At 44.8% G+C, this 16,681-nt stretch overlaps 2 protein-coding genes across 2 annotated transcripts in view; one reads left to right on the forward strand and one right to left on the reverse strand.

Annotated features, from left to right (window-relative positions):
- WDR91 (WD repeat domain 91) overlaps positions 1-388 on the reverse strand; it is an 18,167-nt gene extending 17,779 nt beyond the window's left edge. The window contains exon 1 of the mRNA XM_058023049.1: positions 240-388. Coding sequence (XP_057879032.1) covers positions 240-362 — 123 coding nt within the window. The 5' untranslated portion in view covers positions 363-388. The remainder of the gene's footprint in view (positions 1-239) is intronic.
- Positions 361-15,767, forward strand: STRA8 (stimulated by retinoic acid 8). Its single transcript, XM_058023284.1, has 9 exons — positions 361-589; positions 1,361-1,548; positions 3,276-3,351; positions 4,779-4,863; positions 5,258-5,410; positions 8,295-8,577; positions 9,847-9,923; positions 11,543-11,654; positions 15,144-15,767. Exons 1-9 carry the CDS (start codon positions 361-363, stop codon positions 15,216-15,218), a joined length of 1,278 nt encoding a protein of 425 aa, XP_057879267.1. The 3' UTR covers positions 15,219-15,767.
- The last annotated feature ends 914 nt before the right edge of the window (positions 15,768-16,681 follow it).

The raw sequence follows: 16,681 nt of genomic DNA on the forward strand, positions 1-16,681 counted from the left end.
CGGCCGGGCGGCTCCGGGATGCGGGGTCCCGCCTGCGGGCCGGCCGGGCCCCGGCGCCCAGCGCAGCGCGGCGGGGAAGCGCAGAGGCTCCGAGGGCTCCCTCCGCCGCCAGGCCCGCTGCCCTCGCCCAGCCCCCGGAGCGCCAAGAGGCGCCCGCGGCCCGCCCGGGGAGCGCGTCCTCCCAGGGGCGAACCCGCGCCCAGCGCCCCGCCGGCAGCGGGGATGCGCTCGCCACTCACCCGGAAACCCTTCTCCCGGTCCGCCTTGATTTCGGCGTCCAGCTGCTTCAGGGCGGCGGTGAAGCCGCGGAAGAGCAGATACTCCCGCACCAGCTCGTCCGTGCGCTCCGCTGCCGCCGCCATGGGGGCCCCGCGGCGCCGCCGGCACCGCCCGCCCACGGCCGGGGCGGGGAGAGGAGGGGATGACCCGGCCCAGACCAGCCCCAAGCGGGACTACAACTCCCGGCGTGCCTTGCGCGCCTTTTCCCTGCCCCACTCTCCACCCCGCGGGCGCGTCCAGCCCGCGTTTTTCCCGCCTTCTGATTGGTCGCCGCCGGGCGGCGGCTGCGCGCCGATTGGCCGCCCGCCACGTGCGGCTGGTGTTGCTCGGCGCGGGCGGCGGAGGCGCGGCGGCGCTGGGGGCGGGGCGCGGTGATTGACGGACGGGGTGATTGATAGACGGAGCGAGCGGGCCATTCCAGAGGCTCCCGGCGCGGCCCCTCACGGGCTTCCCCCGGCCGGCCCGCGCCTCCCGACCTCCGCCGGAGCAGCAGGGGCGGGCACTCTTACCTCTGGGCTGTGCTTGCGGTCGGTAGCGAGGCAGGGGGCATTAATCCAGTGGAAAGCCGGGAAGGGCTTTCCAGGCGGGCGCCTCAGGCTGTGGCAGGCCTGGCTGGGCCTGGATCTGGCCCTCTCGTGCAAGAGTATGTCTGGTATCGTTGCCCACACCAATGTGTCACAGTTTATTGGAAAAAAAAAATCTATGTTGTAAAGAAGCCTGTCATTTATCACCAGGGAGCAGAGGAATCTTAGTGCTTTGTGAGGCAAGCCCTGGATTTTTCCATGGAAATGAAACATAAATCATTGTAGGGAAGGGTGCAGGAGATGGGAGGCTGGCTTCAGCTGGGTTGCTGTTAATTGTTAGTGGTGAATTAGGTTTTAGTAAGTACTTAACAGGCAGGCATCTCTCAGGCAAAGAAAATATTTCAAACTCCATGATTTTCTACAGAAAGATAAGCTCTTGTCAGTCAGCCAGATTTTTTTTTCTTTTTGTCTATCCACTGTGCAGGCTGTAAGATTTCTTTCCCTTCACTTAGATATTTATTCAGTATAAACAAATGTTGCATTGCAGCTTTCAACAGGCACAGCTGGAGTCTGTAGGAAGACACATGCCAAAGCGAGTCTCAATCCCCTGAGACACCTGCAAGAGGCAGAACACTGCATGGCAAAGCAGCACTTGCCACAGGCACACCACTGGGTTCCTCTGGCAAGACTCTTCAGCAGCTTGCGGGGAAGAGTTTTATCCCAGTCAGAGAGCTGTGCCTCGAAGGTGCGAACAGTGACTCTTTCTCTCTGCATCATTGTCGTACATGAGCATGTTCACACTGAGCCAGGCTTAGCCTCAGTCTCTGAGGATGATCACTGTGTCTTTATGGGTGCCAATATCTATGTAATTTCACTGTGTGCACCTTTCCTGGATCTCTTTATTTAAAGCTGCCAACTCAGCCTAAGCGAGTTGTCCAGTTTGTAGTCCTGGGTCATGAGTTTATCATGTGCCTTATCTTTTCTTCCAGGCTTTTTTGCACATTTTTATGGCTTTGCATTTTCTTTTATAGTATTTTGGAAACAAACCAAGGGACCCCGTGATGAAGCTGATGTCACAGCATTTTGTTCTGAAATCAGAGCAGTGAGTTTAGGGACAGAAGGAATTAGGGGAAAAGGAATAATTCGTTCAGCTTTGTGAGGTGCACTCTGTCTTCATGACAGTGGAAAAATAAGTTCAGGAATAAAAACAAGCACCAGTACTGTTTCTTGGTCTCAACTAAAGGAAGAAACTATTTAAGCAAAATTGTTTATAAAGATGAAATTTACTTGAAACACTACTGAAAAGATTAAAATTACCATGCTCGAGGCAGAGGAACAAACCTCAGGAGTATCAACTCAACTCTGCAACTGATTCTTTTAGTTCCACTGGTTGCCTTCAGTTTTCCAGTTTGTAAAGTAGAGAGAGTAATGATTGTTTAGGACAGGAATTGTCCCCTGAATATGCTAAATCCCACTCTATGTGGCTTGTGCCTGCTGAGTCCCTTAGCCCTCATGTAGGTTGAGGTAAGAGTTCAGTTTGCCATGTTTGAGCAAGACACAAGCTAACCTGAAGTCAGCAGGATCCCCAAAGCCAAGACTATACAACAACTTCCTTAGCCTGGTCTAAGGGGGCTGTGTTCACATGCCAGTCCTTGAAATTGCTTTTTCACAGTGTCTCGTGCCCCTTGTGTGACTCTTGGGAGCCAAGGAAGTTTAATATCTTTAAAAGTCTCAGTACAGAAGGTTGCTTGTAATCCTAGTGCTTGGTGCCTGGCTAAAATACCCGGCATGGAAGCTCTGCAAGGTAGATATGGATGGTCTCACCATGCACAAAAATCCTGTAATATTTTGGAGTTGTGTGTGTTTAAATGCACTGGCCATATGGTTTCAGTTGTATTTGGTATAGATGATGGAGGAATGATGTGCAGCACTGAAGTTAATCCTGTTAAGCCAGACTTTTGCTAGGAGAAGCCTTTGCCACGTTTTATGCTGCTGTAATCCAGGTTACAGCAATGTAGAACATGGCAAAGACTTCTCCTAGCAAAAGTCTCGTGGGAAATCATCAGTAAAATCTTATGCCTTAAGTTGGTAGGCATCCAACAAGACTTCACAGCATGGTATTTCTGGACATGCTCCAAGAAGAGAACGATCCAAACAAGACCATTTGCTGATGAAAAAGATCTGAGTTAAGTAGCAAATATCTGTGTGACGGGGTGTTATGTGTATGTGTTGTATAATAGATACCCAAATATTTATATTCCCTATTGAAGTTTACCTTTTTATTAATTCTTTCCCCTTTTCATATGTATAAGGGTAGCTAGTGAAACAACACTATTTTCACAATATATTTTCCCAGAGACATGGAAATTACTGAAGGTAAACATGAAGGACAAGCAAAGCAACAAGGGCATGTTAAAACATGAATGTAGTTAGAGCAGAGAACAATCAGTTCTGTTTTCTTCTTATGTTTAGTATCAGGTTTTGCGTAAGGCTAAGACATCTATCCAGAAGCTGGAGCAAACCTTGTGTTCTTTGCTGAAGATGAAAGGTAACTGTATGCAAGTATTTGCTTGGACAAAGAGCCTGAACTTGGTTTTTATGTGTTTGTTAAATAGGGACAGAAGTACCCAGGAATTGTGCATTTAACCACAGCCAGCTTTGGGTTTAGTCATAGCAATAAGTAAGGGACAGTGAGAAGTCTGTCAATGCACTGAGCACTGAATCTGTCTCAGAAATCCCCTCTGACTCAGCCTTTCCCAGCCTAGGTGAAGGGAGGAAACAAACAATTCCTGCAATCCCCTGGCAGCAGGCCATCCAGCCTGAGTACCCTTGGCAGCTTCAGCCCAGCAGGTGTGGGGCTGGCATGGGTGCCCAGGCTGCATCCTTAGGCTCCCACCCAGAGCCTGCTGCAGGAGCTGTGTGCTCCTCGTGGCCACAGCAGGGTGGCACAGTGCCAGTCACAGCTGTCACCAGCACCCTGCCCTGCCAGAGCTCAGACTGCACAACAGCACGCTGTGGTGTGGGGTAAAAGGATTTCCTAGGGTAGGAAATGGGAGCCTCTGAGTGTACTCTGATATAAATGGTTGAGAGAGATGCTACAGTTTTTTCTTTCAGCTTGGCAGGCCATCCCCATGCCCTGCTCTCTTACAGCCTGTGTAACTGGCCAGTTACACTGGCCAGCAGGTACTGTCTGCACTTGTGGCAGCTCCTGCTGGGGGGCCTCACACCCCCAAGAACGTGCCTTCTGTTTAGTACTGTGGCCACTGCCTCTGCTAACAGCAAGCACAACCAGGGGCTGATAGTACAGAGGCTTTGGACAGGTTTTTTTGTCCCTTCAAGTGTCCAAATTCCTGTCAGCTAGAAAAAAACCTGCTATTCATGTGACTTGTACCTCCAATAATTTGAATCAATTAGAAGTGTCAGTGCTTAAAATGAACAACCTCATCTGAACCCACATCCTTGGATAACCCATAAAAGTGAGTCACAGGTAGAAAGAATAATTTGACAGAGCAAAATTGAAAGGATAACAAGCAGGGAGGCTGGTTGAGAGGAGTTTGAGGCAAGCTTCCCCTTGTTATGTACTCACATATATGTAAAATCCATACTTCTTGTGAATGACAGGCTGGATGTCAGGGTTTCTCACATGCAATTTGTTCATTATAAGGTAACCAAATTCTGTATTGACTAGTGTGTGCCCAGAGTTTGGTTTGCAGGTTGTTTTCACCATCAGTTCTGTAAAATCAATGTTAGGAAGAAAGCATTGATTCTAAGTTCCTCAGTGTTCATAAACTCCCAGTAGTGCTAGTTATGTTCTAGGAGAGACAGATGTTTCTTCTTTCACATCATTTTTGCCTAATGAAAAACTCTGACTTGTGAAGAACCAGTTGTTGACAGTGTTCTGCTGGGTTGGGGCTGAGGGTGAGAGAGAAGCCAAAAGTGCCATTGATGTGACAGTGACCTTTCTGCTGACAACAGCCAGCTGCAGTCTGGAGGATGGGAGCCCATCCAGCTTGGAGGAAGTCAGGGAGGAATATGTCAGGAGGCAGTTTGGCAGTCAGAGGTAAGGGCTTGTACCAGTCAAGAAAAAGATGATAATATTTTGCACTTGCTTCCATCCCAGCATCTCTGAAACTCCTTGTCATTGCTACTGTATTTCCAAGCAGAGGGTTTTCCTCATGAAGAAAGGACAAGGAGGTTTCACCTGGACTGCTGTAATCCCATGGAGTGCACACACATTCTAAGCATGTTGTTGTTCTCATTGCCAGTCAGTGCTTGTATTTTTTTCCCCTCCTAGCTGATCTCTGGCAAGGATGTCTCATTGCCTTACAAGCAAAAGGAGGAAAAAGCTGGCTTGGGAGGAATGCCCCTAGGCTCTGGAGTCACCATGACGAGGGCATTATTAATCCAGTTGAGAAGTTATTAATGTGGCTTTCTTTCCCTTGTGTTCTTTCCAGCACTACATCAGCCTCAGAAGATATGAGTGAAAGTGACTCTGCCATCTGGTATTTGCTTCAAGAATGTGAAAAACAAACCCTGGAAGAATATGAGAAGCCAGAATTGATCCAGTTTTCAGACACTTTATCCCCAGATCTAGTGGAATTTGAACGGTAGGCGCACCCCATATTGCCTTCAGGTTTTTCATTTGTTTGCAATTATCACTGTGCATCCAGGCACTGCCTTTCATGCAGCCCTGCTGGAGCCTGTGTCTGCCTCACAGAAGCCGTGTGCCAGCAACTGTGGCCCTGCTGGTGATGAAGCTGAGCACTTCCTAAGTCCCTGCAGCTTGCCCATGGATGGACTCCTAGAGCTGTAGCAGCCCCCAGCTTTTCAGGCCTTGGTAAATCCCTGAAGGTTTTTCACCTCTTAAGAAAAAGAAGAAAATTTCTTTCAAGTGTGTCAGTCTCTGTGTTGCCACACTTCACCACTGTATCCCTGCCATGGGGCTAGATTTAGGAGGGTAAGAATTGCTGCACCAGATGAATTTGCCAAGAGTCTAGCTGTATGTGTTCCAGGGAGGTGCAGGAACCAGAGGTAAGCACATTGTTTACCTCACAGGGATGCTCATCCTTCCTCTAATGGCATTGTTAGGAGGAGCTTGAACACTGTTGCCCCTTCCAGAAGCAGACCCTTAGCTCCTGGCAGCTTGGAGTACTTTTCTAGTGGGATCAGAGTAGGGTAAGGCTGGATTCAACCAAGTAAGATCTTAGAGTCCTCAGCCTCTGGGCTGCAGCACAGTGGTTGTCTGGAAGATTCCAGAATGCATTCTGCAACAATGCAAAATTGTCTGCAGCACTGGGGAAGGGGGGAACCTAAACACTCATGTGTTACACTTAGAGCTAGTGGATGGGGATGTGTAAACCCTTTAAGCTCTTAAATGCCTGATGCAGGACCTAAAAGTCAGACTACTGTTCTCATGTCAAGTGTCTATGTATTTTATTTGGAAGTCATAATGGTAAAATTACTGGTTTTTTCCAAAGTTAATGATACCTTAAAACCGAGTATTGTACTCCATGTACTTCCCATCCCTGTCAGACAACACCAGGAGGTACTTGGAGGTTTTCTCCTGCATTTCCAACAGGATAAACGATTATTTGATTGCCAAGATAGGAGAAATAGATGCATGTGCCATCTATCCTATACCATCAAGCAGTGAATTTCACCCTAACCATTCCACAGTTAACAGCATGCAGTGCAGGAGAATCCGGAGCTGCAGCTGGCATCTCTTCCATGGCATCACCACCACAATCAAAAACTTCTGCAGTTCCTTCTCTTTTGCTTTGAACTGCTGTGTATTTCTAAAAATCCCTTTGATCACCGGGTTTTTTCTCAAAAGGAGACTGCAGCTGGACCAGCAGATGGCACCAGCTTCCTGCTCCTTCTCTGCTTTTGCTCCTGTTAGAATTGGAGGTGGCTGTAGTTAAGGTATCGTTTAGAAGACCTTGAAAGGTGCTGAATCAAGATTTTCAGGATTAGAAAAATCTGCTTCATCAAAGACTGCACGACAGAGCCATAAACACCTGCCTTTCATGTTCTTTACTGACCAGGTAGACCAGGGCCTGTACTGTGTAGACTCTGGCACTTATCCTGTAGTCCTAGGGCAGCTTGCATTTGGTTTGTTGCTAATTCTTGTCAAAAAATGACTTTTATAACAGGCATAAAACGACAAGGACTCTTCAGCAAAGAAAGCAACAGCCTTTTGGTGACCATTTAAATCAGATTGTTTGGGAAGTATCAGAAATGCTTTGAGCTTTGGCTGACTTTTTTTTTTCCCACGTTCAGCAGCAGGACATACCATGGTAGGACTTCACAATACTCTGTCCAGTGCAAAATGTGGTTGGCTCCTTCCTGCTGGGAAGGAAATAGCTGACTCATGCATCAAGCTTAATTTCTTTAGCAGAGCATTCTAATGCTGGTTCATGTTCTTCTGCTTGAGAAATTCCAGGTCCTTTGTTTGGAGCTGGACATCCAGAAATCTTAGTGAGTGCAATACTTAACATGAGAGCACTTATTCCCCTTCCAGTATTTTGTCTCCAGCAGTGGTGGAAAATACTCCAGAGTGTGGAAACTTAGGTTTAAACAGGTTTATGTTTACCTACAAAATTATATTTTCAATATTGGTTTGCTGGAACAAATATTTACAAATAAAAAAGAATTATTTCTTTTGAGTTACTTTCTCATACAATACAGTTCAGTTAATCAGGAAATGTGCTCATGTGGGACATCTTCCAAGGAATCATTTTGAGCCCAAACATAGTGCAAATGACTGCTGTTTGTTTATCTGCTCTTGGTTTATACTCCTTTGATCTTTTTATTTTTGTCTGAGACTCTCTAAGCATTTAATTAATGTAAAATAACCTTCAGTGCTGCTTTCTGAAGTAGACATTATTGTCCTGTGCCACGCAGTGCTAACAGAAGAAGCAGGCTTGTTCTGAGATTTAGTCACTGGGTTGAAATTATCACCCCTGTGTTCCACCACCAGTTTCACTGCAGACAGCATAGAAGTCAGTGTTAGATGTTCAGTGGAGGAAATGGAGCTCCCATGGATAAGTCAGAGCATCCAGACCTGGGGCAGTGTCTGTCTGTCTCTATGTACAGTTCCTAATGGATCGGGATACAACCTCAGCCAGGGCTTTAAAGTGCAGTGCAATGCCAGTAAATGCATAAAAAGTCACGTGCAGTGCAAAAGGTTCAAAGGATACAAAGGCAAGTAAGTGAAAATGTATTAAATTCCAGAATGAGGTTTGCCTGTACAACCTGCAGTGCCTGGAGCTTCTGTTGTGAGGCAGTCCTGCTGAGGCTGAAGCTGGAGCCTGCCTTTTGCAGATGAAATTGTCAGTGTTGGGCACCATTCAGTAATTGTATGAAGTCTGGGAGGCAGAGTCAGTGAAGTATGGATCACAGCTACTCCCTGGTGTCCTGCTGATTTTCAGTAGATGGCTGCCTTATAGCCTGCTCTTAAGAGATGCTCCCTTTCCTTTCCTTTCCTTCCAGATACCTGTATTTTTATAAGCACACAGTGGACCTGCTGGTAGAGCATGGAATTGTTTGCACCGGAGAGGTGCCTCTTCCTGAGGTCTCCACAGCTATTTCCCATCTCTGGCAAGAGCTTTCTGAAGAGAGCAGGGACAGCATCTTGCAGTACTGTAGCCAGAGAGATTTCCTCATGGATCCCAAGGCTGCTTGCCCAGAGCCTGCTTGCACTGAAGGTAGTGTGAGGGACAGCGGAGGTAACAGTGAGGAAGCCAGTGGTTCCTCAGTCTCCACACCAGAGGAAGTAAGTGCTCAGCAACATTCATAGTCTGCCTCTGAAACTCCAAGCTTTCAGATGCTGATTGACTCTGCAGCTTTTAGTTGCAAGCATACAGTAATTGTAACTACATTTTCTCAAGATCATTGAATGTGTACATGGAGACAATAAGCAGTTTTTGAGTAAGTGTCTGCACCAGATTTTCTCTTGGTGAGATACCTAGTGAGCTACAGAAGGGCAGCGGTAGTAATCCTGTTAGTCTCCACTGACTTGTGGAGTTTCTGTGCTAAGTAACAGTTCAGTTTGCCCTACCTTGGTCCAGGGACAGGGAGCAAGAACAAGAACTACACAGTTACTGTGCTCTGCACATTCTCCAAAGAGCACAGATGATCTAAATCCAGAAGGGATACCTGGTTTGCCAAAGCCTCCTGTGTTTTGGGTTGGGTGGGGTTTTTTTCATCAAAGCACTTGGTAGCAAAGAGAAAGTATTTTTAGACCAGTGCCAGTGGTACAGGGTCAATGACTGCCTGTACCATGCACCTCTGCAGATCCAAGAAGTCAGTGACTGAGTAGACCAGAGCATTTATTAATAAGAGATTGAGTAAATAACAGCCAGTTCTATCAATGGTTCCTGGAGCAGTGACTGCTGAAGTAAGTAGCTGCTTGAAGAGCTATGTGTAATTTGATTAGCTGCAAGGCAGGGACAGATGTTTACCTTTAGCATGTAAGTAAATGGCATTGGCATGTTCTTTTTGAGTCACAGGACACAACTGATATTGCTCATTGCCTCAGGAAATGTCATGGAATGTTCCCTGTGTGGTATTTCTGGCACAGAGAGTGTGTGAGCTGCATTATGGCAGAGTGAACTAATGACTTTAGTGGTCTGGCATAAGGAGCATCCAAACTCCTTTGCCTAACTGGAGTCAGTTTTGGAGAGACTGAGATCTCCAGCCATAAGCAGCAGTCCACAGTTGAGTCTCTAAGGCACTGATACAATTCATGATTTTCACTGATTTTTTTTTTTTTTTTGAGATGTAATGTGAAGTCTAATTCCTAGAGGTTGAAGCACAGGCTTAAGGGAGTGGACTGACCTTGTGCTCCTAGCCATGAAATACAGTTATTCCACATTATTCCTGCCTCCACAAAATCTCTTGGTTTAGTCTAGCTGTAACCATACCTGTTAAATGTAAAGAAGGAATATCATGCTTTTAAAGACTTCATTATTAAAAATTATGCCCTAGGTAAACCTTTTTAGGTGGCTGGATATGCTGACATCTGAAGTGATTTCTCTGCTAGGTGATGTTTGAAGATGCATTTGATGTTGCTGCTGGTTTCCTTGACAGAAGCAAGGCTCAGGGACTGTCCAGCCAGAGGTAAATTACAAACACCCCTTTTGGCAGACACAATACATTCATAGCCCACTGTCAGCAGTCCATGGCAAGTGCTCTGTGGAGTAGGACAACAGCTCTTTTTTAATAAATGGTCAGAATAGCAGCCTCCAGCAGCTGTGCTCACAATAATACTTCCTTCTAAGGGGAAAAAGTGAAACAACTAATGGTCATTTACAGCAGAATCAGTAACAATCACTTACTGAGAGCCCCATCACTTCAGGATAACTGGGGTCCTTCTGATTTTCCTTGCCACTCTGCACAGCTTTCTGTCTTTTCAGTTTACAGTACTTGTAACGTTTTCTTTTTCTCTCTCACCAGGCCTGTGAGGACCAAGAGGCATTCCCTAATAAATCAGTTAATCATAAGCCATACTCTCGTTTAATGAAACAAAAATGATAATTTTTCAACATTTTCTCCCTTGTCTTACCCTAATTCAGTCACATGGAGGTGATCAGGTTAAAGTGTGGTTGACCTGAACAGTAACACCAAAGAAACACAGGACCTTTTAAATAATAACATCTCCTTCCTCTTCAGTTCAGATGAGTGACCTAGAAGAGAACATGTCAGATACAAAGCTGGCACTGCCTTTGATTTTTCCCAGTAGACCAAAGAAAGAAAAGCATTGTTTTCCTCAAGAGGAAAATCACATGATGATTCATCTTTTATGTATTCTTGCTACTTAGTCTTTGTTAAGATTGTTTCTCTTTGCAAATAATGTTTTTAATCTGTGGGGGTTTAATCCCATTTTCTACTTATTTTTCAACATTTAGAGTGATATTAAATGTGACTCTCTTCCTTTCACCACCATTCCAGATTGCACTTCCAGAAGGGAATAAATTTAAATAAAGTTGTTTTGGCTGATTATCAAAATATACTTGAAGGGATAAAAAACCTTAACAAATATTTATTTATTAAATAACATTTATTAGGTCACAATTTCCATTTGCTTTTAAAATAAGATTAAGTATTCTTTAATACTGCAAAGTATTGCTATAATCTTTTAAATCTGTTTTAGGTCCCAAATCAGTTTGGTATTTCAATAGTCAACATTTGTTTTCTCTTTCTTGCCTGTTGTTCTGCACCTTGTAATTCTGGACAGAGCTGTGATGGCAGAACTTTGTAAAATCCCAGGAAGAATACAGAGGTGAGGTCTAGAATGAAAAGCTTAGCTTTGTGCCACAGTTACCTGAGAACACACCTGCCAGTTATAGCTAACATGTCATTTCATCATCACAGCTTACTGCATTCACTCAAAAACTTTACAGAAGTCAGAGCTGTTCCTCTGAACAACCCTACCAAATACACTCCCAAATAACCATTGTTGTACCATGCTGTATGTATCAGCAAATCTCCTTGTTGTGACACCAGTTCCTTGTATTTCTGTTCTCTGTTCTTACATATCTGCCTTACACTGGGCAAACAGTATCTCATCAATGCATCCATCACAACTCCTCCCTGTCTTGCTTGGCTATTTTCTTTCATATCAGAACCATCTTGAAAACAATTTGAATTTTTTTTTTAATTTGTAAGTAAAATATGGAGGAGAGAAAGTAAGGAGAACAGAACAGAAAATTAAATACACTATCTGATTCCGTTTTCAGTTCAGCATTTGCAAGCTGCACTTCTGAAAATCCAGAGGATCACCAGAGACTCTATGTGCAGGTCACTGACTTCCTAAAACACCTCTTCTTCACTAATACACAGTTTTGCCAGGTAAGCCTTGTCAAAGCATTCCTTATAGAAGGAGCAGCATATTTCAGAGCAATGTATTTCAGGAGCTATGTCAGAAAGGGATTTTTGTATTCAATGTTTCTGATCATATTGTCCAGAATGATTCCAAAAAGAACATAATTTTTGATGTGTCATTCCAAAAGGCCAGTAGCATTGCCTTTGTAAGAGGTTAAGTGTGAGTGAGCACTACTTTGAATATTATTCAAAATGGCAAATGACATGAGGAATTGTAAATTTTTATTATTATTATTATTGTTTGCATGAAAGTTCCTTGTGAAAAGCTTGAGTGATCTCCTCTGAGCAGGCAAAGCTCACTTTCCAGCTCTCCAGCAACCCCCAGCTGCTTCATTCTCAGCTCAGTAGAACCAGCTTCTGCTTGTCTGGGAGCCAGGCTCCCTGCCCTGAGCCCTCCACTGGCAGGCCCTAGAAGCAGGATATTCATGTTCATGAAAGAGCTGATGAAAAGCTCCTGAGCTTCCCCTTAACTTCAGCCTACTGTTGCAGTTTGCTGAGCCAGAAATCTTTGTGTTTGCATTGTTCTTCCTCCCCTTGTCTCCCTGCCATGGAGGTGGCTCAGAGCTTGCACATGGGTAAAGAACTGAAAGGGCAGAGCTTGTTCTGGTTCAGAGTCAGTGGTACCTCCACAGCAGCCATTGGTTTTCTGGTTTCTAGTGCCCAGTTCCCACCTGGTCTTTGGTACTTGAGCAGATGCTCCTTTGAAGGAAAATAGAAGGTTTGTGATGAGGGGTAGTTGAGACAGAAAGCAAAGCAGCAACTGGTGTTGCACCACTGTCTGAACCTGTCACAGAGAGACTGCTGTGTGCCCTTTGGTTCCCCATCCTGGAGAGAGTAGCACTAGAGAAGGTGCAGAGAATGGCAGCAAGCACAGGAAAAGGCATTGAGTACTGTCAAGAGCAGGACTTTTCTACAAAAAAAAAAAAGACTGAGGGGTACTGCAAATCCATTTTGTTTGTACATGGTGTGGATGCAGTACACAGAATGATTACTCGTGTCTAACACTAGAAGAACTAGAAAGCACTAAATAAAATGAACAAACAACATATTAAAAATATTTGCACATACAAATTACCACATTTAGACTCCAGGGTCATCAATCCATGGGCAATTACTAAATCTGAAGGTCCAGGTTCAATACCCAGTGCAGGAGGGCCTCACAGCACAGTTTGCTATAGTGTACAAGTGTTTATTGTAAAACCAAGCACACTGTGTGCCCAATTCTTGCACTTTTTTCAAAACTTCCCCTGCTGGCTGTTGTCAGAGACCAGGCACTGATCTCCACAGCCCTTTGGTCTGTGACTAGCTATGTTCTGTGTAAGAGCAGAGATCTTCTTGTGTTTCAGTAAATGACTATGAACTCAGCAGGCCTAGAAAAGAAAGAAAAGCTTTAAGCAAGATATGGCATTTTCTGGTTTTAAATTTCTTTTGTGAGTGTCGTGCCTGGCATAGTCTCATCTTGTCCTTCTGCTTGGGGCTGCCTGGTTATGTGTGAGCCCCAGTCCATCTCACAGCTCCCAGATGAGGTGGAATGGTAACAGGTAGTGTCTCTTTCAAGGTTTAAAGAGGAAGACTCAAAATAAGGCTGGGAGGGATGGGAAGGCAAGCAGCTAAAGAGCCCAAAGTACTGGAAATTGGCAGTTGACTGTACTATGTAGATCCAAAAGGAAATAAAAAGCTGCAAAGGGTTCTTTTACACAGGAACTTTTAGTTATCTGTGATAAGACAATAAAAAGGGAATTTGAGCAGAAATCACCCAGGCTAGATAATATGAAGGTCACAATCTGTTTTGATTTAGAGTGCAGAACAACACATCTAGACGGTGCTGCCAAGAGGCAAAAGAGTAGAAAAAGGAAAATATGACTGACAAGCTATTTTTTGTTTTGAGAGCAGAAATTCGGATCCATCTCAAAGCAAACAGATTGAGACAGTTATGAAAGTGGTTGCAGAGCAGGGATAGAAGATGTTCCAGCTAGCTTGAAACACACCAACTCAGGCAGCAGCAGAGAGATCAGTATAGGCTACTCACCTTCCCCCAGAAATTGGCTGCTCAGAGCATCAGAGACTGCTGGACTTGACAGGGAAAGGAACCCGTCCTGCTTCCCTTACCAGACTGAACCTCTGCAGACCATTCCCCTTCCCTGTGCTGGTGCCATGCTAGCACAGGAGTTTGGGCAGTGCTGGCACAAATTATCTCAAGGATAAAGCAGTGTCCCAGTACACTGTGCACACACCTTGTAGGAGATACAGAGGTGGGTAGCAAGTACAGTAAGTACCAAGGTAAGGCATGCGATGGGACCCCACTGAAATACAAAAGGCAGCCCATGGTCTCCTTTCCTTTCACCTGCAGAGCTGATGAGGTGATGGATTTTATTGCTGGTCATTCATGGCACTGCCATGTTCTGTCATTTCTGGTTAACTGTGCAGGTACAAACTGCAGCTCCTGCTGTTGGACTGTGGATGGTCACAGCTACTGAGCACAGCTCCTCCTGAGCCACTGCCCTGGCTCTCAAGGCTGCCAGGGGCTTGCACCCCACTGGAATAAAAAGCTTCAGAAAGACTCACACAAGAGGAGAGGGGAAATAATTTGGACAAGGAAAGGGAGAACTCTTAAAAGGGCAGGGACCCCAAAATGAGAACAGGAACATGCTTCTACAGTATATGATAGATAAATATTTCTGAGCATGAGATTAGTTAAGCAATCTTGTAATTTTTCAAGAGCTGTTGTCTTAAGGTCACATCATAAGAGAAGCTTAGCAGCAAAGGCAGTAAAGAGTAAATTTAGACTGAGATCCAAAGGTTTTACCCAAATGAAACGCAGTGGGGTTTTTTTTCTAAATAGTACTGAGCACCTTTGTGTCTTCAAAGGCACACTTTCTTTTAAAATTATGGATTTTAGATGAGTCCCTTGACAAGCAAGTGGTATTTAGTGCTTCTTAAGCTATACACTTTCAAACAGCACCTATTTTTAAAAGCAGTATTTCACTGAAGAGTCTTGCATCAATGCAGAAGGTGGACTAGATGGACTGCAGGCATGAATACTTTTATCTTCCAGACTTTGATTTCTCAAGAGCCACTTGTTGTCTGTAAACTGGTGAAAGAGAAGACCCTTTCCTTCTGTTGCTAAAAGTGGAGCAAAGCCTGAAGTTGGTAGAAGTTAAGGCCTCAAAGAAGCTGTCATACCTTCAGAGCCTGTTATGTGACAAACTTGCTACCACAGTCAGTAACAGCTGTCTAGATGATGTAAATAGACACAGGGTGGAGCCCAGTGATTTTAGAAAGAAATTGGCAGAAAATTTCTTCATCAGGCACCTCAGGAACTCATCAAATTCAGAGAGGAGGGAGGGCTCATGCTGCATTTTCTGGTACATCAGCTCTTGACCAACTCACTGTAGATTTGAAATTCAATGAACTCCTCTGGTTTTTAATCCTGCTTGACTTTGGGGGGGCTTTCAGGAAGAAGACCTTCACTATGATCATGAGACCGTGATGCTGCGGTGCACGGAGACCTTCGATGATGAAGATTTCTAAGCAGTGTCTCCAGCAATGTTTTGCCAAGCCCTGCCAGATACACCAGGCATGGGAGGAGCCTCACCTCTCTCAGTGAGCTGCCTCTCTCAGCAGAGTGTGGAGACACTGTGTTGGTTTGTTATCATTGACTTCTCCTTCCCTCATTAGTAATTCTTGATATATCAGTTGAGTAATTTATACTTTTTAAAGGTTTTAAGGGTCTTAGCTATTTATTAATATATGTTTTTACCCATTGCTATTTAATGTTTAGCCTTGCTTCACAAAGAAATGGAGGCATGTACAGTTATGTGACCTTGCCTAGCATAAGGTGTGGGAAGAGCAGCAGGGAGGCCAGATCAGTGGCAGTCTGCACACTCCCACAGGATGCAGGTCTCAAACTGCACCCTGCAAAAGTCACCTCCTGGCAGTAATTATTTTTCTGGTGCAATTTTTCATCTTGGGCTCATAAGGAAAGAGGGATTTCCTCACAGAGAGTGGAATGAGGCTCTTCTGTCTCTTTATGAGGACAGCAGCAGTGAGCACCCACTCCCCAGTCACCCAAAAAAGTGTGGGCACAGTAATACACTTTGGATTATTTACTTTTGTGAAGTGTGTAAAGCTGAGTGATCAGCCCTGTGCTCTTCTTCCACATCTAATTCTTGGATGAGTAGTGCTGCTCAGATAGTGTCTTGGAATTAAAAGTGCTGTGACATTGAATAAAGTCCTTCACATCTCTGAGTTATCATTAAAGGCTCTCTGCAGACTTGAACAACTGTATTCTGATAGTGGTTATGTTGAGGTCATGCTACCAGCCATCACAAACAGAAAGGATGGAAGTTTTATTTTAAAACCTAAACTAAAGCTGCTGTGCCTAGCTGTCCAACTTCAGCAGCCAACTTTTAGACTGAGTCCAAGAGGCCTGGACTGTGGCCCAGCATTGCCTTGGTGCATAAAAGCATGATACATTCAGGCAAAAACACGTGGAGCTGGGTACTGAAGTACAAGGGAGGAATAAACACTACAGAGTTCTTTCTGGCCCTGCAGCTGAGGCTGTGGTGGCACTCCCAGATGAATGTTTGTCACACTGCTGTGTCTGAAAGTGGGGTTACAGGGGTCCTGTTTGGGTTTAAGGGTTCTTCAGAGTTCTCCAGGGTGCAGCCTTGCTATTCCCTGGCCTTCCCAGTGTGCTTCATTTAGACATGCTGGCATTGCTTTGAGACTAGAAGCATTGTGATGACATTAAGGGGAAGATGAAGAACACATTACTTTGATCCCTTCTCTTGCGTGATCACAGTTCACAGGAGTGCAGTGATTCTTTGAATACCTGCAACTGATTCTTTAAATACCACCTGCCACTTGCTCCAGCAACCACCCTGAGAAATACCATTACAGTGTATGTGTTATTATTTATTATACTTGCAAAAAACAAGTATTAATCTCAATGAAGGAAACACAAACTTATGCTACAGCAATAATTTTATTAC

The sequence above is a fragment of the Melospiza georgiana genome, chromosome 4, assembly GCF_028018845.1.
Source record: "Melospiza georgiana isolate bMelGeo1 chromosome 4, bMelGeo1.pri, whole genome shotgun sequence".
NCBI classification, from domain to species: Eukaryota; Metazoa; Chordata; class Aves; order Passeriformes; family Passerellidae; genus Melospiza; species Melospiza georgiana.

Coding starts and splice junctions, on each gene's coding strand:
- STRA8 (XM_058023284.1), top strand. CDS start 361: ATGGGGGCCCCGCGGCGCCGCCGGCACCGCCCGCCCACGGCCGGGGCG. Junction 3,352..4,778: donor TTCTTTGCTGAAGATGAAAG/GTAACTGTATGC, acceptor TGCTGACAACAG/CCAGCTGCAGTCTGGAGGAT. Junction 9,924..11,542: donor CAGGGACTGTCCAGCCAGAG/GTAAATTACAAA, acceptor TTCCGTTTTCAG/TTCAGCATTTGCAAGCTGCA.